This window comes from Ptychodera flava, chromosome 19, assembly GCF_041260155.1.
Source record: "Ptychodera flava strain L36383 chromosome 19, AS_Pfla_20210202, whole genome shotgun sequence".
Lineage (NCBI taxonomy): Eukaryota > Metazoa > Hemichordata > Enteropneusta > Ptychoderidae > Ptychodera > Ptychodera flava.
In genome coordinates this window covers 17,688,178-17,712,027 of record NC_091946.1, presented here as the reverse complement: position 1 = coordinate 17,712,027, position 23,850 = coordinate 17,688,178, and the positions used below count along the sequence as shown (strand labels likewise).

The 23,850-nt window shown below is 35.8% G+C and overlaps 3 protein-coding genes across 10 annotated transcripts in view; 2 read left to right on the top strand and 1 right to left on the bottom strand.

The window, feature by feature from the left end:
• Positions 1-1,519: 1,519 nt before the first annotated feature.
• LOC139118763 (protein MIS12 homolog) lies at positions 1,520-10,974 on the top strand. Of its 2 annotated transcripts, none has more exons than XM_070682211.1 (8): positions 1,520-1,624; positions 3,307-3,471; positions 4,534-4,601; positions 5,339-5,389; positions 5,865-5,987; positions 6,588-6,792; positions 7,247-7,350; positions 9,656-10,974. In XM_070682211.1, the coding sequence occupies exons 2-8, from the start codon at positions 3,312-3,314 to the stop codon at positions 9,734-9,736; spliced, it is 792 nt and encodes a 263-aa protein (XP_070538312.1). In that variant the 5' UTR covers positions 1,520-1,624; positions 3,307-3,311; the 3' UTR covers positions 9,737-10,974. The 2 variants fall into 2 exon arrangements, with proteins under 2 accessions (XP_070538312.1, XP_070538313.1); XM_070682212.1 differs by lacking the exon at positions 1,520-1,624 and adding an exon at positions 2,488-2,506.
• On the bottom strand, positions 10,790-17,153 carry LOC139118764 (dynein light chain Tctex-type protein 2B-like). The gene is made up of 5 exons (XM_070682213.1): positions 16,944-17,153; positions 14,885-15,018; positions 13,744-13,813; positions 12,831-12,894; positions 10,790-12,000 (listed from the first exon to the last, which is right to left on the bottom strand). The coding sequence occupies exons 1-5, from the start codon at positions 17,021-17,023 to the stop codon at positions 11,953-11,955; spliced, it is 396 nt and encodes a 131-aa protein (XP_070538314.1). The 5' UTR covers positions 17,024-17,153; the 3' UTR covers positions 10,790-11,952.
• Positions 17,154-17,362: 209 nt separating this feature from the next.
• LOC139118760 (guanine nucleotide exchange factor DBS-like) overlaps positions 17,363-23,850 on the top strand; it is an 82,977-nt gene continuing 76,489 nt past the window's right edge. For 4 of the 7 annotated variants that reach the window (XM_070682197.1, XM_070682195.1, XM_070682194.1 and 1 more), the window contains exon 1: positions 18,181-18,573. In XM_070682197.1, the coding sequence (XP_070538298.1) occupies positions 18,279-18,573 (295 nt within the window). In that variant the 5' untranslated portion in view covers positions 18,181-18,278. Of the gene's footprint in view, positions 17,450-18,180; positions 18,574-23,850 lie in introns of those variants that run through there. The other 3 variants (XM_070682207.1, XM_070682205.1, XM_070682200.1) reach the window with 3 other exon arrangements.

The window sequence follows — 23,850 nt, the reverse complement described above, 5'->3', positions numbered from 1 at the left end:
TTCAAATTCCAAATGGCCGCCATCCCTGTGTTAACTCTACAACTATGTATGAAGAAAAATAAAATGTTCGATTTTCGAAAAACTAAGCCAGTTACAAGCTCTCTTACATCAAGAGCTTTAAAATGAACCCCCACAAGTGATAGAGGAGAAAAGAATTGAAAATGTTTGAGAGTCCGACTATGATCTGACTCCGAGGTGCATTCTACCTTAACTGAAGTATTTTTCTATAGTTTTTTTTTTCATAATTTTGGCGATGACAGTAAATTTATTAGGGAACGAGCACAATTAACGGCAAGGGGGGGGGGGCTTGAACAGAAAATATGTGGTGCATATATTTTTACAGCCCCCCTCCCCCTAACACCAGCAAAAATTTTAGTGGCTCCCCCATCACCGGCAACAAAATTTTTGTGGCCCCCTCCCCAAAAAAGAAAGATTACATTGGTACAAAGTTGTACACATATATATAATCCTTATAACTTTTAATATATGCTTTAGTGAAAACAACATTCTTGCATTCTTGAAATAAATAATAAACAAATAAATATATAAATAATAAACAAACAAAATAACATATGTTCAAGTTTTACTACTTGTAACACCTACAGCTACTTTTCAGTATTGTGTTGTGCTATTTTAATCTCAAAGAATGATGAAATTACCAAATACCTTATAAACAATCTACAAGTTCATTCAGTGCTGTTATAGTTGTTATAGTTGAAGCATTGATTTAGACATGAATTATTTTTAATGATAACAGTGTTTTACTGCACATCTCCAAGTTAGTCTAACAAGCTCAAGTCACTTTTCAATAATAATATTGCTCATTTTACACATAACAACTGCATTGTGAGGTTTAAGACTTGGTATTTCATCATGCTACAAGAAATTTAACAAGGAACTCCAGCTTCAACAAGGAACAAAAATGCTGAAAAATATTCAATGTCTGTCATGGTGTAAAAAATTTTAGTGGCCCACCCCTTACCTTCCCTGGAATTTTCATGGCCCACCCCAAGAACACTCTTTTTTTTTTTTTTTTTCGTGCCCCCCTCCCCGTTTTCTCTTCCGCCCCCTGCCGTATTGTGCTCGATCCCTTAGCCATTGAAAACATTTGGGGCAACAATACTGGATAATCGGATACATTATCAGTAATGATTAAGCAAATTTAGCAAATTCACTGGCATTGACGAAACTATAATACTATGCTATAATATGATATAAAATAATTGTTTTGAGGAAAACAGAAGAAAGTATATTGCTTTTCTGAATACAGCATGAGTACTGTAACTGCAAATGTATATCCGTGTGTTGAAATTATAATAATGTTGGCCTTTCGCTTCAATATCGAAAGAATGTTTTCTGGACATTCTCTGCTTAATCTTAAATTCGTATGCATGTAAAATTCATTGCAATAAGAATCTATTTCAAAGGTTATATGGAAATAGTTTCTTATGACGATTCGTGCCTAATCCAAACCTTTATCTAGGTACCTCTTTGGATACCCCCCGTTCAATCCGAAACCCAATTCTAGTCAAAATCGATCCAAATCCGTAACCTCAGTTTACACTTTGGAGGGAAATACGAAACTGGAAGACGGACATCAAACATTTAAAAAATAAGACAACAGGTAACGTGTATCATGTATTTTTGTATTTGTTTCCTTCGCTATGTTAACTATTTTACGAATTTTATTAACAGTTGCCTGGAATATCGCTGAAAACGGCATTAGCCAAAGTTTGTAAACAATCACTGGTCCGAGGGTCGAGGTCACAAGCCCGCTGACTCGTGCCATACGATTCTTTCTTTCCTCGGCCCCGAAGTAACCATAGATATTTCAATTCCACCGTCTATGGTTGTACTCTACTAAATAGTGCCTGATCGAAACAAAGGTCAGACCATAGACACTTTAGAAAGAACTCGTTTCTCTTGGGTCCATGGTCAGACCACAGGCTTGCTGCAGTACAGTAGCTCGAGGTTTTGCCTGGGTATTTGGGTCGGACGGCAAAACCAGCCGGTTTTGCCGTCCGACCCAAATACCCAGGCAAAACCTCGAGCTACTGTACTGTAGCTAACCACAGGCGTGTGGAGATGCTAATGATGTGGTGCCGGTGGCATGTAATTGTAAGCAGAAAATTACTTTATGGACTGTGTTACTCTACACCATGAGCACTAAACGCGCCTGTGGGTCAGACCATGGATGGAGGTAACTGAACTACTATCTCCATGGTCAGACCATGGCACTCAAGAACTGTACACTTGCAGCGTCTCTTATTAGGACGAAACTAACTGTCTTTTGCTGTGATCCATAACTGGCAAACTTACCCTTCCACTTTTAGGTAGCTGCAATAGTTGTGGCCCTTAGGTCGTTTGTTTGGTTGCTGGAATTTGCAAGCATTGCAGCTTTGCCTGTCGTTTTCGGAAAAGCACAGAACAGAAAGTTAGTTCAGATCTGTAGCCCTGTCACTCCCTTGGCTGTGTGTTGTTGAGGAAATACACTGTTAATTGAGGGGTAAGGCTATAAATCCAAAGCAGGGTCCAGACACTTCACAACAAACCAGGTCGCCCCACACAACTTCATCCCAAAACCATTTCGTACCAAAACCACCTCGCTCCAAGTACTACCTCGTCCCATGTCACTTCCATGATGTATCAGAGTGTTGTTTTTTACCAGCAACTTGGAAGCATTATTGTGTCAGGACATTTTAGCTACCACAAACCATTTATTCTTGTAGAAAACCATAAACAGTTAGACTAGAAAAAAGCAAAACGCAAACTACAAAATGCTACAACTCAGGTGCCATTTGAGGAATTGCATGATGTCATTTTCTCAAAATGTGTACTTTCAAGACTTTAGTCCTTACATCTGGATAATAGATACATGTGGGTGATGAAAACTTCAATTGCAACGGTTGGTCATTTTGATCTATACCAGTTGGTGATAGCTTCAGGCAAAGTGGTTTTTGGCGACATGACTTCTTGTGCAAAGAGATTTTGGTATGAGGTGGTTTTGGTTCGAAGTGTCTGGGAACCTCCAAAGCAACACAAATCAGTGTACCTTATTATTTCGGTTGGAAGACACAAAGTGTATATTTGTTTGGTGTTGCTTTTTTTGTTGATGGGTTAAAAAAACTAAAACAAGACTAAAAGAACACAAAGCTGTATAGCAAGTGCTCATTGATGATAATGGTTAACAGAAATCTATAATTTTACGACAAAAACAAATTATATTATACTCCATTTTTTCATGATTGAACATGCACATGCTGTGTAATTGTGTGGAGGACTGATCATATATGCTTGATACTATAGTTACCATGACAACTGAAGCTGTCGAAGAAAGCAAAACACAATCAACAGGGAGCCAGGAGGAAGCAAAATCAGCCGATGTTGACTTCATGAAAGAATTAAGTGCTGATGTACCTGAATATGAAGCACAGTTTTTTGGTTTTACACCACAAAGTTTTGTCGATGGGAGTGAGTATATCCAAAGTTGCACCAGAAAGGAGGTTATTTTTTAAAAAATTTTCGTTTTGAGATATTATCGTGTATTTTAAGATGCTAACTGCCAACAGAACTGTCCTGGAAATTACTTTAGGAATGATTCATATTTGTGTCATATCCAACAATATACACTTTGCAATCATTATAATGCATTAAAGTACACGGGCAGCTTTCAGTTTCCTATATATATGCTAATTTATGCAAAGTGTAAAAATGAGCATTATTTTAGTATGCAAGTCAACTGATATGAGGCATCAATAGAGAACATTCGTTTGATAAACTTGTTCCAAAAGGTCATCATCTCATCATGTATTTTAAGGAGTTTTTTCTTTATTGTTCAAGGTGATGCCCAAGTTCACTTTCAGAAACTTTCCATTATCAATTTCTTCGGGTTCAGGGAGGGGATAGAGCCTTGACAGGGAATATGACGGCTTACACTACAGAAGAGTGAAGAAATAAAACAAATATACATAGACTTAATTTTAAAACTGAAGTAAAGGGCACTACAACTTCCAATGATCTGATTTTTGCGACTGAACGTCAACCATTTACCTTTCCTGCACTCATAAATTACATTTTGAGACATTTCTCATACACAGAAGAATAATTTGCTCTTTTTATCAAAAGATACACATATTATTTTTATTATAATAATTCAATTCAGTCCCTGAATGGGCCTTTATTTTCTTCACTTCACAAAAAGAACCCTTTAATGAGTTCATAATATATAGACCAATTTGTATCAAATTTAATATTCTATTTCATATAGGGAAAACTGGAACTAACCTACACCAAACTTTTGATTTTGCCTGACAGTAATTTAAAAATTGGAGTACAGATTAAAGGTTAAAATTGCACAACTTATTTGCATTTTTATTTGTGAGTTGTGTACATGAGGTGTCTTATTGAACCATAAGTGTGGAAATGTTGGCTTAGGCACTAACAATATCGAGGCTATAGTTGGTCAAGTCTTCACTTTTGATAATTTTTTGCATCTCACAGTTACATTGCCTTCTTGATCTCATTTCCTTGCAGTTTACAATACACTGATTGAGTATCTGTACGACTCATTGAATGTAGTCGAGAAATACATTATTCAAGAGGTATGTGTCCAATTAAAGCAAAACACATCTCCAGAACCACAGTCACTCTTTCTAACACAGTAACAGTAACCATGCTTGAACAGATATTTTCAAAGTATTGGCACGTCAGTAAGGCTGGCAAATCACCTCTCAATTTTTAAATTTTGTTTCGGCTATGGTTGTCTGTCATTTTACTTGCATCATCATTCCAGTTCGTGAAACCAAGAGAATATTTATTTAATCAAATCTTGTCAGTATATTTTTTTGTCTTCCAAACTTTCTATTTGATATAAATATATTTTCCACAGTCATTCTTAGTGCAAGTGGTGCTTGTGAGCATAATTACCATAAATGAGAATATTGGCAGAAACTGTTCCTGGATTATACATTGTAAACCCCTCCCCATTGAATGACCTCAGTGCTTTTGCCACCAAACTAGGAGGATTATATATAATTAGATGAATACAGTATCTAAATATATCTTGAGAAGAGTTTGGTAGACTTGTTTTGAAATCTTTCAGGAAATGAAAAATTCATAGTCTCGTTTTGTGAAAATTTTTGCCTGCAGTGTCTACACAGATATGGTAATGACTGTAACTTAGAATTTCAAATGCTTGTTCCATCACAATTTCCATGAAGATTCCGATTTAATTGCATTCAACCAAGTGTACCTGCCAGCTTGTATGTACTGGTATGCCCCTTTCCCCATCGTGAGTAGTCAGATTGCTTTATAATGACGATATTTGCTTTCTTTCCAGTACAAGTTAGAATCTGCTGAGAGTAAGATTCCACCGGAACAAGTCCGCCAGGTGAGAGAACATTTCCTTCTCCCAGTCCCACTCTCAACAATTCATATTCATTCACATTCATATGTTAATAACTATGAAAAGAATATATTTTCAAAACAAAGAATATGCAAATTATGCTTGGTCATCCAGTAAATTCTCGATCAGATTTGGAACTTGCAACTTATGAGACCTAGTCACATACGGTGAAGACTTCAAAGTCAAAACTTCTCAGATAGATCCCCACCCTTAAAAAATAGTAGTTCATAAAGTACATGTAAGCTAAGTTGTTGGAATTTTTTCCATCTACGACCCTTCCACACGCTGTACAGTTCATGAAGAATTCTCACATACATACTTGCTATCGGAGATTTCACACAATCTCAATCAAAGCAATGACTACATCGCGAAACTGAGCTTCAGATGGCCTTCCTATTGTTTTTTACACACTGTGGAGCACACTACTAAATTTTTTACACTAATTTTTGTATCCCAACAGGGTTCGCAGAAAATATTTGCAAAAATGAAAGGAGAAATCGACAAAAGTTTTGATAAACTAGAAGGCTACATGATCAGTAATATTTTCCACATTCCCAGCCATGTCATACTTCCTGAGGATAAGGTAATCCACATAAAACTATTGTCATGTTTAATCCTCTTTCTTCCAAGTGGTATTTATTTCTGTTGTTTGTCTATGGAGCCTGGTACTAAAGAGGATTAACTTTTGTAATTTTCATCGTCAGTAGATGTACATTTCGAACCACTGTCCGCATGTATCTGTGTTCAGCTGAGGAAGGAAAGACAGGTTAATAGGAAAGCATTTTAACTTGGTCCAGAGCAAATCAAGCAATAACCGTTAATTTGTTTGTTTCTTTTCATCTTGATGAGATTGAGGTTATATGATGTTACCTTTTAAGTGAATTTGAAATATTGCAATTTTAAATTTTTCACAAGATCTGTTCACAGCAAGAGAGTAAATACAGATACATGTAGATGGGAATGAATAAATTGTAAAGTCAATGTACACTGAACAGCTCCCTCTGTGGGCATAGAGAGCGCCCTCAAGTGACGAATCTTTAAGTCTACTCGGTAATAGGCTGCAAATCAAATCAGTACCACATATCAAGATGTTATCTTTGTGAGACAGTAAGTGATTCATTTTCTGATATGCCTTGTTCACTGTCCTTGCTTTTATCCCCCACCTCTGTGCATTTCTGTACAGGTTCAACTGGACCATGCCTACACAGAGGATGATGAAGACAAACTGGACCAAGAGCTGACGGAATTGAGGCAGAAGATCAGGAACACCAAGTACATGAACAAATGGATGGTAGAAAACACAAAGAACATGGAACAAGTGCAGGGTAAACTGGACCAGCTCAGCTCCATGCTGGATGATTTGGACAAAGCACAAAAAGATGCTGGAGGTTGGTTTGTTTTACTGTTCTTCAGGCCAAAGAAAAAAAATTTTGCTGTTCCGATAACCCGACCTGAAGACCATTATTGAATATTTATCGGTACATGTTCTGTATTATCATTATGAGAGAGCTGTTATCACAAAATGAAGTACATGTACATATGTCAGATATGGAAATTTACAGATATGACCTTATTGTACTAGTGTGACCAAATAGCAAGTAAATAAATTGATAAATAAATAACAAAAAAAAATATTGCACAGTTGTTCAGTTACTTCTTGCTGTCTTACATGTATGTATATGGAAAGAACGAATATGCTGACAAAAGGTTACATTACAGATGTGCCTGTAGTCTTACAATGTTCTCTCAGTAAACTGACGTACATTTGAGCAGCCTTTTCTTACCATTAAAGTTCTGTAACACAATATACATCTTCATGTTCAAATTGCTATTTTGTTCCAGTCACGGACTTGAAGGAAGCCATGGTGTTTAACATCAGCCGGGTCAAACAAATTCAAGACAACGTTAAAAAAATCATGTCAAATCATTTTCACAGTGATGCCCCGGTGAGTTTTGAATTTATTTATATTCTGAAGTTGCCATATATTTTCCCTCTGTTGTGTTCTGTCTTTTGATATCTGGAAAGTTAGTCATTTTCTGCCACATATTGGAAATTTGCCTTTCGTGTTAGGCTCAGACATCAAGTGTAAGTTGTTTTCAATTATTTTCAATGTTTCCTTTTGCATCATGTACATTTCAAGTTCAATTTGTATATTCAAATCTCCAGTTTAGTTTTTGTAGTCAGCTTCCTTGTGGAAAGTGACCGCTGTTGTTAACAAATGAATTTTAAGTTAGAACTGAAATTCTCAGCAATATCATATATATTGATAAAGGTTAATTGAGTGGTGACTTATGTAAGCCCATTGGGCTAGGCAACTCATAGAGTTGCAAGTCACAATAATAAACAATTACTACTATTGATCGTTGTCTTCATGCTTAGAAACCACATTAAAAGGTTGAATGTTGCATGAAAAGCTCAATTCCTTCAATTTTTTCAAACTCACCAACCTCTACGTTTGACTCTCTGAATGTTCAGGGTTGGTTGTTAGTCCCCGCGGACACCGTCCGGGGGGACTTATAGGTGTGGTCATGTCCGTGCGTGCGTCCATGTGTGCGTGCGTCCGTGCCTCCGTCCGTTCATGCAGATATCTCAGAGATGCCTGGAAAGATTTCATTTAAACTTGGTACAAGGATTACTTCATATGTCATACATATGCAGGTCGATTTGTTTTTGTGATACAATCCAATATGGCCGCCGTGCGGCCATTTTGTTACGAGTTTTTCATGTACGGAGCCATAACTCAGGCATGTCTCAACCGATTTTATTCAAACTTGGTACAAGGACATTGACCTATGTCATGCATATCTACATTGATTTGTTTTGTGATATGATCCAATATGGTCGCCATGCGGCCATTTTGTTACGATTTTTTTCATGTATGGAGCAATAGCTCAGGCATCTCAACTGATTTTATTCAAAGTTTGTACAAGGACATTGACCTATCATGTCATAAATATGCATGTCTATTGGTTTCACAGTCAAATGCAATATAATGGCTGCCTGGTTGCCATTTTGTTACGATTTTGTCATGTACAGAGGTATAACTCAGACATATTTCCACCAGTATCATTCAAAGTTGGCACAGGGACATTGACCTATGTCATACATATGCAAATCAGTTTTGTTAACGGCATGTAGCAGTATCAAGTCAATTATTGAATTTTTGTAATTAGTCTGATATGTCAAGAAATACTGCATCAAATTTCATGAAACTTGGTACAGATGTTAAGCTCACATTGCTTTAAACACAGACCTAATTAATGAAGAGGACTCTTTCCTCTCAGAGGACTTAAAATTGTAATTAACCCTTTTTGCTGCCAAGACCATATTTCACCACTAGGTCAAGATGGTTAAAATTAATGAAACACAACATATTCCATATGGTGTATTTTAACATAATACTGTACATTTGAAGGCTGTTGAAAACATAAATACTGTAAACTTGATTTTTTTGGACTAAAGATGCTATAAAATACCAAACCAAGTGGGTGAAAATATGTCATGTTTTGGCTCAATACCACTTTTTACTGACTTGGCTGATGGGGAAATGATACTGTCTGGCAGGAAAAGGGTTAAAGTACCCATTAACAAGTGGGGACAGTGTCATTGTCAATGACTTGTTTTCTGAACATGTAGAAAGAAAATTACTTCTGTCCAATATATGAGCTTTTTAGGTTCCAAATTCACCTACACTGCTCAAGTTTGTGAGCCTGTTAAGCAATTTATTTATTCTGTGTTGTAACTGAAAAGAAAGTGATATTCCACACCCATGTTTCATGCACATGTATCTGGGCCAAGTTTCTGTATGAGTATTAATGAAAAGCAGGTTTTTGATGATACTGTATGTGGAGAAGATAAAGTTGTTTGGGAAAAACAAAGTATTTCATTATAAAGTAAAGAAAACCGTTAGCCACAGACAACCATCGCCTAAGGCAATATGCTGTGGCCTTCCAGTTTCTTTCTCTGAGCCATCGATTTTTATACCAGCCGTAGAGGGCGCACTTGCACCACATGCCAGTACCCAACCTCCGTTTGTACGAAGACAATAGGGGAGTGAAGACCAATTACTGGCTGTGGTTTTTGCATCAGAACAGTGTAATTAATATTAATTGTTGCATTTTTATTGTGAACATGAACTGAAATGGTTTTATGACAAGGCAAGTGTTCAGAATTCAAGTCAGGCACTCACAACCCCATGCCAGTTTTTGATCAGCGGATAAAAACCAGAACGTTCCGTATTATCTTTGCAGGATGACAACAGTGACAGCAATGAAGAAACCATGAAGCAGATGTCCAAACGAGTGAAACTGAAACAAGAAATGGTCATGTGACTATGAAAGTAATGTGTTCAAGATAATTTGACATGCAAAAGGCATGGATAAAGGTCATTCACAAGGTGACCTCATTATATCTTGACACAGAATGGACATTTACATGTTGATAGTTTAAGATTTTTCCTGAGAAAAAAAGTTTAATCACAAAAGTCTTATTTTATGCAAATTCAGCCAGTGATAACACTGCTTGGGATGAATACCAGATTTCTCTGGGAAGGGTTGGTATACAATAAGGTGATTGAAAAATTAAAAATTTCAGATGGAAACCCATTTTGGAGAAAAATCACACTCATCAATGAATGTATGGGAAGTAAAGGGTTGCAGTGTACAGTTTCACAAAAAAAGCCTTATACTTTTTAATCTTGTAAATAAAATTTGCTGGTATGCTTTCTTATTTTTACAAAATTTCATGTCTATATAGTTACTACCCTTCTGAATATTCAATTTTAATGGTTATCTAATAATTACCTGTGTTTGATGTGCTATGGCTGTTCCTTTTTTGGGCCATTTCCCCCCTGCTCTTTGACTTTTCATTAGTGCGTAATTCAAGTTCATTGTCATGACAATGGCCAGGCATGCCTGATTTTCTACGACAATCTCAAGACAAGTCTAGCAGATCATGGGCGTCACAGATGATTGATAAGTGTTTCACTAGTTGTGTTGATGATATAGCAGTAACTCTGGTCAGAATCTGTTCAGGCTGGACCAACCAGTGACAGGGATTATCACTAGAATCAAGAATCTGCTGGTATTCGTATCCCTGTGTGAACATTTTCTGACCATATGCGGTCACTATAAGCAAAGTTAATACTTAGTAAATGTCTTTTCTAATAGTGCCAGGACTCAGATGGTTGTACAGTAAACAGTACAAAACATTTTTTTTTTGACAAGAAATGTTTCCATACCAAAGTCTTATGTTCATTCATGCTTTGCTGAGTGAAAAATCATTTTTTAGATTGAAGTTTGACAATTTACAAATTAGTGCTACTGCCTTAATCATATTACTGTTCATGTTCTCTCATTGCCACAAAGTACATACACTGCCAGAAACACGTATTTATTCAGCTTTTTATTCATATTGAAAGATTTCTTATCTTTAAATACATCAAAGGTATATAATTCATATGCAATGTTCACAATGTATCATTGACTAAAGAAAAGCACTTGAAATGTTACCAAGTACTTGAACTGTATAATAAACATTGGAAATAAACACTGTCTGTATCTTTTTACAACTTTGACTTCATTTTGTATACTTTGAGTGTATATTGTTTGACTAAGTTTGAATTTTCACTTGTAAAAACTTCAGCATAAAAAAGAAGTACCCCCTCCCCCCCAAAAAAAAAACCCAAAAAACAACAACAACAACTGTGAATATTTACAGCATTGCCAAATCTAGTCATTCAGTGTAGAAAACCCTCAATATTGCAGGGTACTGAAACAATCAAAAGCTTTGGAGAATATTTGCAAAATGTCTCTGTACAATTGTACATATGGTCTTCAGAAGAGATAAAATTCAAGTATTGGGTGCCGTTAGTTCGATTGCTGAAACCGAACATGATGATGAAAATATTCCAAATTGAGCATTGACAGCAAGGGGTAGTGAGCCTATTTTTAATGCATTTGCATGAATATTGAAAGTACTAGCACTTTAAGTTTTTTATCCTGAAAACTTGTAGAACAACAGGATTTTTAGGGATGGACTTTGTCATAGTACACTTGAAATTTTTCTGCCATAAATAGTAATCTACATCTACATGAACACATTGAAAGATTTCTTTTTGTTGAAAGTAAGATATAAGGTAAACTGGAAGATCCATTGCTTGAAGATGCTCTGTATATTTGTTCTGCTGACAGATCTGTCTAGATATAAGGTATATTTTTTAACACAGAAGTTTCATCAGGCGCACTATGTATGGACTTCTGGGAATTTCCAACATGAAACTCATCTGGAGATGTACACATTGCGTTTACAAAACCAGTTCAAAGGCAACACAAGGACGTTTATCCTTTCAAGCTGAAGTCACCGATAAATCAATTTTGTCAGCATAATACTCTGAGCAGCATTCAAAGTTTTACTGTTTTTCAACTGTAGAGGGCAGTCATTTTCATCTACAGAACGCTACTTTCCCGTCGACAGGCTAAAATCCTCCAGTAATCCTCATGTTGCTCATCAGCTGGTTTTAGTTGTATACAAATCTGAAGCCCTGTGATCAGTAATAAAACACCCCAAATGCAGCGGCTACACAAAATAATGAATCCTGTAAACAAAAAGAAAAATGTGAATCGAATTATGATACCGGCACTGTGCAATGCAATTTGAGGGTCATGAGTTTAAGAGTGTTCTCTTTGACTCGAGAATTTTTTCCATACCAAGTGTATATTTAATAGTGGATTGAAGAAAGTGCATTTTGAAGGTCATGGAGTAAATTAAATTATCACTCGCTAATTTTGTAACAATCGAACATTTAATTTTTCCCCATAGAGTTAACACAGGGATGGTTGCCATTTTGAATTTCAAGTGTTGGGAAATATTGTGCATTGTGGCCCTAGTATACCAAATTTGCACAGTGATCCCTTATTTTTATTTTTGATTTCGAAAAGGAATTGTTTAAATTCTCTTACAGAAAGTATGGGGAAAAGTTTAGATCTTTATATTTCAAAGCGCCTACATTGCACTACCATAAAGGAAAAAGCATGTTTGAGAAAAGATATGCTTTTGCAGAGCTTATTTTATTATCATGATGGCACTGATTCATTTTATGAAAAAAGATCCAGTGAGATCAATCTTCCAAAGGCAGTATTTTTGACAGACTGTATATTATCATGGGTCAGAACCCTTCACACTGTCTACTGGTCTTGATTGTTAACATTGTCAGTCAAAAAAATGTAAACTTTCATTGACCACAGTACATGTACCACTGAACTTTGGTACAACTATTGTTTCAGACGACATGCTGGATCTATACATTGAGAGAATGGGGGGGGGGAACACATTTGACCTCCCAACAGTTTCTGATTGAAATGTTGGAAATTATTGCACAGAAAATTGAAGAGCATAGCTCATTTCAACTATGATAACGATACTTACATTCATAAATATATCTTGTGCATAATTATCTGTGTCTGAATCCCAGAAACACCGACAGGCCATCCTGAAAGTTAATGGACATATAAAAAATCAAACAGGCATTCTACAATGTAGTGGAGCAATTGCAAATTTAGAGCGCGGCTACATCCAATTGTATGTGGGGTAATATCTGGGTAACAGTTGTTGACCCACAAAACCTTCAGTAATTTGAACTGACAAGCTTGCTAGTTTTCAAAATGATGATTTCTCAATACTTTGTTTGGCTTCTCAGGGAGATAATTTTGGTGTATTTACATAAACTCATATAAGTTATATGACCAAGATAGTTGCTAATAAGCTTGCAATGCCCAAGATTTGACGTCTGGTCCCTTTAACTTAGAAATGGATGAAGTAAATGTGAATAAAATTGGTAGAGAAGAATTGAGACATGATTCGTTGATTCAACTTGCAGAATTGATGTACCATAAATCTGTTCATTGGATAAAAACAAGACTGTTGCAAATATTTATGTACATTTTCACACATTTTAGCTACACTGAATGAATAAATTAAGTATATCAATTATTTGGCAAAATGTTTCCTATGACAATCATTGCGAATTCTTTTAATAGAGATGATTGAGACTATACTCTTCTAATATGCGGGTATCTGAGTTCTCCGCAAGGGAATTTTAAGGGTGGGCCAACCCTCCATTTTTCTAGAAGTCTTAGAGTCTATTCATCTATTAAATATAGTCCCACAAAAGGATACATTTTCACGAGAAAATATGTCAACCATGTATTGTTATTGTGGAGAACTCTATTTGTTTTTTACATCTTTAATTATTCTATGCTATCACTACAGCTATTACAGTTGATGATATAGCTGTGAAAAACAATGTAACAATTTTGAACAAAAATGGTTGTATACGTACTTGACTCCTTCTCCCCTCTGTTCACCTATGACGACTTGTACAATGTATTTATACCTATCAAAACCATGATCTGAAAAATAAAATGGAGCATTATCAATTATACAAAAATCTGACAAAAGTGTGATAATGCCCCTCGATATATTGACAGTTAGACTATTTTCACAGAAACTATGGTATATCACTGGCTGAACATGTCTGATTTAACACTACAGTCATAGGGATATTTTTGTAGGTCTTCCTGTGTGAGTATGTGTATTATAATAAACAATATGGATGTACACCACTTGACTTTTTGTAAGTTTTCAAGAGGTTTTTAAATTATACCTATGACTATAACCTATAGCATTTCAATGTACACACTATATTAGTGGATGCAGAGTAAAATAATTTTGACAAGTCCAATAACGTTGAGTGTTATAGGATGCTGTTGGACCTTTGACCTCACCGTTTTACTGAAACACTGGGAAAAAGCAAGATTCACAAATTTTTCCCAAAAATATTATCTAACCATCACCAAGTCAAGCAGTGAATGATGACCAGTCCAAACCCTTTGAATTTAAGTGAAATAATCCTCCTGAACTACAATTTCTTCAAATGTACCACACTGCACACATTGAATTGTCATTCTCTATGCTTAGCAGATTTGCTGGCCATATTCCCAGTGTGCATGCAATGCAGTTTATGACAGCGCATTCTGAACACTGTTCATTCGACTGTTCGTGTAAAGTTGAAGTTAAATAGTGCATAATACTAAGGTTATTCACAAAATAGGGAGGTACTGTCCTCAGTGCTATTTACCAGTATCTTGGACAATACCTCCACTACACGGTGTACTCTGGCATAAATTCCAGTTTTGTGAATGACCTATATTATTCAAGGCATGTTTATTTAGCCATCTTTTCACTGAGAGTAAGAGATGGCATTAAAAGTTACAACATGTACTTGAGCTGACTTTCATTTTCTTGAAATTAAAGAAGCATTCCATTGTGTTTTGCCTGGACATCATTTCAGTGCTGTTGTGATGAAAGTCACTTGAGATGAGTATGATATAAGTACTGAAGTCTGATGACTGTTGATGACTTTGACCCTTGACAGTGACTTAAAAGGAAACTATTTTGAGACAAACACATGGGAGACTCACCTTTCAGTTTAGTCTTGATTTCGTCTGCAATTGTTTTGCACCAGTTTGTAGTTTCTTCTGCGTCGTATGTCTTTTCACTCAGCATGTCATTGAGGACTATATGAATGGTTTCCTTCACTGTAGCTGGACGAAACCTGTCAAAATGTAATGGAAAATTATGATATAATCTGCTATTACTGGTAGAAGAAAAGGCAGGAGGTCACAAAGGACCGGCTAAAGCAAAGTTTGAACTGGAATGACCTTAACCATGGAGCTCTCATTTTTACTGGGTGATATTATATAACAGACATGCATAGGAATGGCTACTCTCTATTACTACTTTTCTACTCTTTTCTTTTCTACCATGGCATTAGCTGGTTGTGATCATAAATGGGCCTAAAGGGCTGCAAATATTGTAGCTAATACCAATACATATGAGAGAGAGAGAGAGAGAGAGAGAGAGAGAGGGAGAGAGAGAGAGAGAGAGAGAGGGGTCATGGAGGTAACAATGGATAGATGGGTGATATAGATGTGTAGATACAGTGAAACCTGTCTATTAAGAACACCATCAGGAATGAAAATAGTGTTCTGAATGTAAAGGTGTCCTTAATAGACAGTAGACAAGTGGAATTCTATTCAAAGTGTAACTTGTGGTTTGATAAATTTGTCCTCAATAAAGAGGTGTCCTGTTTAGAGAGGTGTCTGTAAGTACAGGTTTCACTGTGTATATAATCTATCTATCTATCTATCTATCTATCTATCTCTATATATATCTATATCTATCTATATCTATATCTATCTATCTATCTATCTATCTATCTATCTATCTATCTATCTATCTATCTATCTATCTATCTATCTATCTATCTATCTATATATATATATATATATATATATATATATATATATATATATATATATATATATATATATATATATATATATATATATATATACAGTAGCTCTGCGTGGCAGGGCTGTGTGTTACCGGCGTTACACGGCCGTATAACGCGGTTAAGGTGAAGTACTACGAATTACGTCAAAATTAGGTTGCGGTGTCATTTTTTTGAAACTTTGCACAAATATTCTTGGAGGTTGTGCAAGTGCCAAAATGAAATAAAAAATGGGGGTCACCACGCTCGTTTCCATGGAAACGGACGTTAAAATGGCGTCGTTAGAAATAAATAAAAATGATATAATTCACTTAAACTAAAGAAAGCAATTATAAAACGCTTAGCAAATGAGTTAATTTTAATAAATACCAAGACTTAAGATCCATATCTATCGAATGTACAGTTTTCATGATGTTTGTAATGAAATTTTAACATAAGTATCGATTACAAAATGACGATATCGAAATTATATCACTACATAATTTTCGAACTTTCTTCCTGTCGCTTTGAGTGGTGTCATTTTGACCAAACTTGGCGAATAAAATCCTGATATAATACCATTTAGTTTACACTTTTAATAAAAGGGTGTCACCACGCTACTTTTTACAATATCTCCAGGTGAATGGGTAATATGCGCCATGTAAATGGGAGAGAAATGTTAATTTTTTGCTAATATTGAATAAAAACCAGCTTCCTAGGGGGTCAAAATATGACAAGGTTATAGGTCACATGTATTTCTAAGAGACTGGGTCAAAAAATTAGGTAAAAGCGCAATTTCAACAATGACAGGTGATGTTAAATACATGCGCTACAAAATAACCCATTTGCGGCAGGCTGGAGTTAAATCTGCGCAGAAACGTTCTAAAGCGCTTGCGCGTCCGAATTCGTCGCCCTTTACCTTAACACACAGCCCTGCCACGCAGAGCTAATTTACTAATATATACAGGTATGTGCGTCTCAGATTCTACATGTTCTAGCTCTCGTCATCTAATATGATCATAAAATGACAGCACAAAGTACAAGTGAACATTTGGTAAAAGTATCGACATTTGAAACTTTAGTTAATTTGATAAGATACTGTATCACATCAATCTTGTTACTCGTGATTTAGGACACAGACATGAAGTTGCGAACAGTCGTCGGTCGATCAATCCAGAAACTGGTTGACGATACATAGCGCTACTTACTTGCTGAGAAAATTTGGTCTAATCATGTACGTATTTTCGGGCTGGGGCTCCTCTACGGCCACAGGTTCTTCTTCGGCCATAGCTTCCTAATTTGGGACAAACGGTAAATGATAGAGAGATAATATAATGTGGCTTGAACTCGAAAAAAACAACTTAACGACACACAGGCATCTGCAAGCAACCGCCTTGACGACAACAACTATACCACCTAGGTTTGTGGAAAATGGTTTGAACATCAAAAGCTCATCTTATTGCGCCATCAGTTACATTCATACACAGTTTCTTTATTCTTTCCAAAATTTGCTGTAAAAAACATAAAATTAATTGCTTGCGATTAGTGAAAATCAAAGTGCTCGTCCAAACACAAAACGATTAAACTCCTGCCATTTAATGGCTATGATAAGTGGTCGCAATTTTGGAGTTCAAAGGTTACAGGGCAAAATGGAGGCGAGAGGTTTGCGGAGCCGTATTGTCAAAACATTTACAGTAGATTGACGAGCGGTCAGGTAAGAGACGATACCAAACTTGCCTTAATACTGAAGCAATTGCGTTTTCTAGATAAAGACAACTAACCTCACAACATTCTTCAAATTTTCAACAGCATAACTGGAAAACTGTTACAGGCCCCGCGTCGCGTATTGATTACCCGCCGTTTTGTCGCATATTTTGGTCTTGTCTCACTCTCAATACAATAATAAAGTGGGCGGAGACTGTCATGTACCTGGTACAATAAAAGTGGCGGCTGCGAGTCAAACTGCCAGCACACATTTCAAATCTAGTCCTCAAAATGTTCATGTCCTTTAAATTGCGCTTTGCGTCCAACGCAAAATAAGCGACATTGTTAACTTGAACTACATCGTCATGCAGGCACATGTATGTCATTGTCATGATCAGGCGTGCGCGTGACGTCTAACTCCAAGGCCAACCCCATGGATGGGCCTTGGAGAGCGATCATGAATTCTATTTGTGTTCAGCTTGTTTTGTTTTTAAGGCGGAACAACAGGAAATTGGCTAAAACATGAAGCGTACTTTTTAACTTTTAACTTTTTACCATGCCGAAAGTAACTTTTACATCACCATGATCATGTGCCCAGCCCTTTTGAAACTACACGCCTCTCTATCTCGCGGAGCTTGACGCCCAAGAAAATCGCCCAACGCCCTCAACGGTGAAAGCTACCTTCTAGTGGGTGAAATTCATAAAACATGATCCTTATGAAAATAAGGTATGAGTCATACAGTCTTAGATCACCAAATTGATGGGAGCAGAGTATATTTGTTTCCCAGCTGTCAATTTACAAATTTTTGGATTGCCAACTCCAACCCGGCATTTGTTGAATGTTGTCTGTGACACCTAACATGCCCGCCGGCGGAGTGATGGAACAACTGGAGAGGAAAACGACAAGGGAATGTGGGACGTCACCCAGGTTTCCGTCGTCAGTCGCCTGTAACGCTGCCTTTAACATGAACACTGCAGCAATGGATAAATATGATGACTATGGAATTCACGACAATTTAAGTGTTATTAAGATTGGCCGCCAGTACCACGCGGAAAGTGATTCAGATCTCTCAACGCTCACTGAAAATGAAAACATGAATTTGACTCAAGATGGTCAGTACAGGACTGAAATAGGTAATCAGAGTATTTTCTTGGCATATTAATACATCTAATAAGCCCTTTATTTTTCCAGGAAGTTTGTGATGTGGTTGTGTACATGTTTTGCCATGAAATCAATATTTTGTTGTTCATATCATCAGTGTCAATGCAGTGATCATTGATGCAGTCAATCTAAATGTTGCCCATTTCTTTTTCTTCATTTGAGAAGAATATCTTTTGTTTCCTATTAAAAAATTCTTACTATCTTGATACATTTCTGTGTACATCCACTGGTTTGCAACAAAAGTGTTAGAGAAACCTCTAGAAATCTACCACTTAATAATTATGTACTTTTTCATGAATCCCATAACAAGTTAGACAGTGCTTAACCCTATTAACAGTTGAAAATATGTCATAATTGATACTGTACAGAAGTGCTTGACTTGAAATTGCTTATTTATTGTTATCGAAAAGGACTAATGAAATTAAACATTGACGAATTCTGAAATTGACCATCCATGTGGGAAATCCTAGCTTAATGAAACAAATAAAAAAAATATGTGTCTATATATATATATATATATATATATATATATATATATATATATATATATATATATATATATATATATATATATATATATATATATATATATACTGTACTGTTTGTTAACTATACCGTTAATATTGACATACACTATATCTATTACGGTGTAATACAAATACTGTAATTGTGTTGGAAATCTTCAAAATCTTCAAATGAGAATCAACATAACAAGGAAGACATCTGCATGAGGCTTCCTTAAGGGGCACTTGTCAACAGTAGGTCACCTCTCTGTCGATCCAATCAGCTCAACGATTGGCACTTAGGACGTTTCAGTCGGAAGCTGCGAAATAAAGGAAATAAAATGTTAAGTATACCTACAAGAGGCTGAGGAAAAATTTTTAGTTTTGAAAATTGTGAGTGGCTGATTAACCATCAGCACTGTGTATTCATGTCGTCAAGGTGGTTGTACTCAGCTAGGGCCTCTTGATGTGTACACAGGGCTGATTACTTGGCTGTTTGAAGATCTAATAATATGCTTTTTTTTTTTTTACTGAAGGGAAATTTATTTCCCAGTTAGTTCCTCTGACTGTACCAGTAGTCATTCCAGTCATATTGTAAATTCAAACACAACTAATGCTATATTTTGAGGAAGTAATGAATACATGTTACGGATTCTTTAGACGTGACACGTCTCTTTTGCCTTCAAATGTCAGGGACATGTATAGATTAAGAAGCTCAAGCAAAAGATGTCAACCTTCAAGTCAAGGTAGTGGACGATAGAATTCGTGTCAGCAGGGATATTAGGTGCAAAGATTCATTTTACAGTGTATTGATTAAAGAAAATTGAAAATGATGTGACATTTTAGTACATAATTTCTGAATTTCAAAAGAGGTCAGGTTCACGATTTCCAGAGCATTTATATTGCAATTTCCAATGTTTGTTACCGAAGCATCTTGGTAAATCTGTCATTGACCATTCTAGTTTCTCTTTCGCTGCTTCAGAAAGGCGGCGTCAGAGCCAGAGACAGACACTCAGTGGCAGTTATGTCATTCATTCAGATAAATGCATCCCGCCAATTTCCTTTCAAATGCCCCAGGATGCTGCATGTAATTGCCGCTGTGGAAACCCTGCAGACTAAATGTAATTAGTAATTACATTTGCAAAATCTAGGCATACTTTGTGTATTATTTGTGTCAGTACAACATAATGCTGGTATTTTATATGTTGAACTTTTACGATATTGGCATCATAGAGTTCAGTGTTATAAAATATCCACACTGCTTCTCTCAGCAGACGTGTCCATATACACCCATGCAAAGAATAAACAGCAGTTTCCATGACAACAGAAAGAAAGAGCACATTCCAGTACTATAAATCATTTTATTGCCGTATGCATCATTGATCAAAGGAATGAATACCTTCACCTGTTTTCATTGAAATTTAGCCTTGCAAGAATTATTTTCTGAGGCAGGGTTTAATATGTGGGCCCTTTCACCAGGTTGTCCTAGTTCTGTTGTTTTCTACGGAAAAGTTTGACCTATCTACAGAAAAATTGGGTTAATGCTGATTTAAAAAAATTTCAATCTATCATTTGGTTGACATTTGCATTACATGATAATAGAGATTTTGTAAATGCATTTACACAGAATCAACATAGTCATACAGACGTACATATAAATTCTAAATTAATTTATGTCACTTATCGATGACTAATAGCACCGTACAAGGTCTGTTATTCCTTGCAAATTCATTTTCACTTGATATAAAAGATTCATAAATAATAACCTACAAATACACTTCACCCATTTCAGGAGTGGAAATTTTAATTATTGAGAGTACCGTATGTATTTGCATATGCAGTTCAGTAACTACTACCTCATTATATATGCATGAGTAGATTTTTCACACTGTAGTACAGACTAATATTCAGTGCGTGTTGTCCAAATGATACACACCTGACCTACATGAAGGATAGGCTTGTAAAGATGAAAGAAAAAGAGAATCAAGATGGTGGATATTTATATATTCCTTTGTTAAAACTAAAATGAAGAAATGTATTTGAATGACCTGATCATTTAAATACATTTCCTCATTTTAGTCAACTTTGAAAAAGTAATACAGTTCAGTTCAATGCCATCATCATGTCAGTTGCTATCATCAAAATCATATCGCTACAAAAATCATCAGTTCTTTGTTGTTGACATGTGACAGCCATCAATTAAATTATTGTCATAAACATTATTTCTATATCATATTCATACCAACTATTAGTATCATCAATGACATAACATCATCATCATCTTCATTCTCATCATCATCATTAAATCACTGAGATCACCACCACCATCATTATCATTATCATCAAAGCATTTATCATTATGACTGAGAAAATTTCATCATGCCTCATTTGATCCAGAGTATTGTGTGTCATTGTTATGATTGTACCGGTATGTCATGTAATAACTCAAGTTTTGCAACTCTCCTGTAACACTGTAATACCCTTTTTACTGTGAAAATAAGTATAAAATGCTTAATTTTTATCTCAGAATTTTTCCATAACGTACCTCTATCCAACAGAAAATTTAATCAAAATGGAATTCAGCCATGTTATTAATTTTGAAATTGGACTATCCAAACGTGGATGAATATTCTATCTTTTACAAGAGTTGCGGATATATATTCAGCTGAGATCTGTGGGCGTAGGGGTTCTTTCCAGAAGTTCAAGGCTGTCCAGCTAAAAATGTCAAGTGTGCAATTTCCTGCATTCATTGTCATTGTAAAATATTCATTGCGTCCTCCTGTGAGTTCAGTGATGAAAGATTGTTTTTTCTCGTCTCAATTCATGTTCTACCCAAACTATTTTAGAACTAATATTTTCTGGTCTGGAACACAAATGGTATAGGATACCCTTTCATTTTATTGTATGGTACTGTATTGGAAAAAAAAAACTATCCAAAATGGTGAAGAATTAGTATTTTAAATTGCAAGGGTGGTTTGAAATCCTGTTGTAACTTTTTCGCGATGATGTGTCCGTAAGAGAAATATTTATTCAGTGGTTGAACATGTTAAATATTAATATATAATAATATTGGAGAGATAATTATATACCATGATGTTCAATAGTTTTCCTTGGGAGTATTTCTATCTTCAATGATGCGGTAACTGTTGGTATATGTTGAAAAGTTTTCAATGCTGTAGGTCTGACCTCACCACCAAAAGCACTTCAGATAATCCACAGAAACAGGTGACAGAGTCAATTTAGTTTTTTTGGCTGTGAGAGGCATGCTTTGTCCCGTATGACATCAACCAATACTACCATATAGTTTAATCCTAATGTGTACAGAAAGCCCAAGGAGTGACTTGATATGGATAGACTAACAGCCATTACTCCTGTCCCTGGATCTCCCTTGCAATTTTCAAAGGAGGAAATGATAGGTTTATCTCTGACGAAGTACGCTTTTGTGCTATCAATGGCCATTCAGTCCATTTAAATACTTAACAGGTCCATACAGACTTGGATATCAGTGTTCTTTAGTTTCAAGGATGGTTTCATTGTATGTCGGTGCCTGATTTATGAAGGCAATTCTTTTTTATAGTCTTTATAAAATAGTTGATGAATATATCAGAAAATTTGCAGCAGTACTTGCATGCATTCTGAGAGTGAGAATCAAAATTTCCAGAGGCTTCCAGATCCTCATAATGCCATACATCATTACCTCAAGCTTTCAATTGCAAATTTTAGTACGTAGCGCAGAGGCATGTCCTTTTATTTCATCTCTTGCATTTGTTTTATGGCATGCCTTGTTTGTTTTGCAATAGGATCCAAGATGGCTGACTGCATGGCAGCCGTGCATGCAATCTGCTTGCAGTCATGGCAACCATGCTAATTGATTTCTGAACACTTTCATGTGTAATACCATTAGTCCTTAAGCAGCCAAACTAATATTTGGCATTGCTTTTTGTAATTCCTTTGTAAATCAAGGATATACGCTTTGGAGGGCTATTATAGATGAAAATATATTTCTTGGAATTATATTATTTTTATGGACAATAATCAATTGAAAATGTCAGTCAACAAATTGAATATTTAGGGTATTCAGTTTAAGTGCGTATAGTGTTTCTTAGTACAGACTGCACTTTGCAAGTCAAGCTGCAGTCAGGATCTTTGGTTTTTTTCTATTTAAATGGATATTTTGAATTGCTGATGTGATGATGACGTGGTATATTGACTACGTTGTCAATAATCTGTCTGTGTATGTACATCTATCTGTCAGTCTCAAGTATCGCCAAGTATTCGGAAACATGTCGGCTTTTAATGTGTTTAATGAATAATAGATTGCATTAATCAAAGTTTGGTAATGCACAGGTAAAATGCTTCGATTATCTTTGTATAGTACATATCATTTTAATTCCTGATCAATATGCGCAGATATACTCATATTTGTGGTCTTGCTTTTTATTTACGGTTGGATATTGGGTTTTAATGTTTTATATAAAGGGATTAGCAGACTGAGTAAACAGTTGGCAATCATTTGAGATGAGAACACATTCAAGTGAAGTGTGTACACAGCATGGCTTTGGTACACGTATCGATGTAAAGGATGGTTTTTTGGAAAATGATACACCGAAATGATTCCCTATGTTACTGTTAAAATAACAAGCACTGTTCCATGCACACAATGCCAAACGTTACAGTTCTTTCATATTTGAATGGTACAGCATCTTTCATGGATTTCATTTGTCTTTCAATGCCTACTAGCACTAT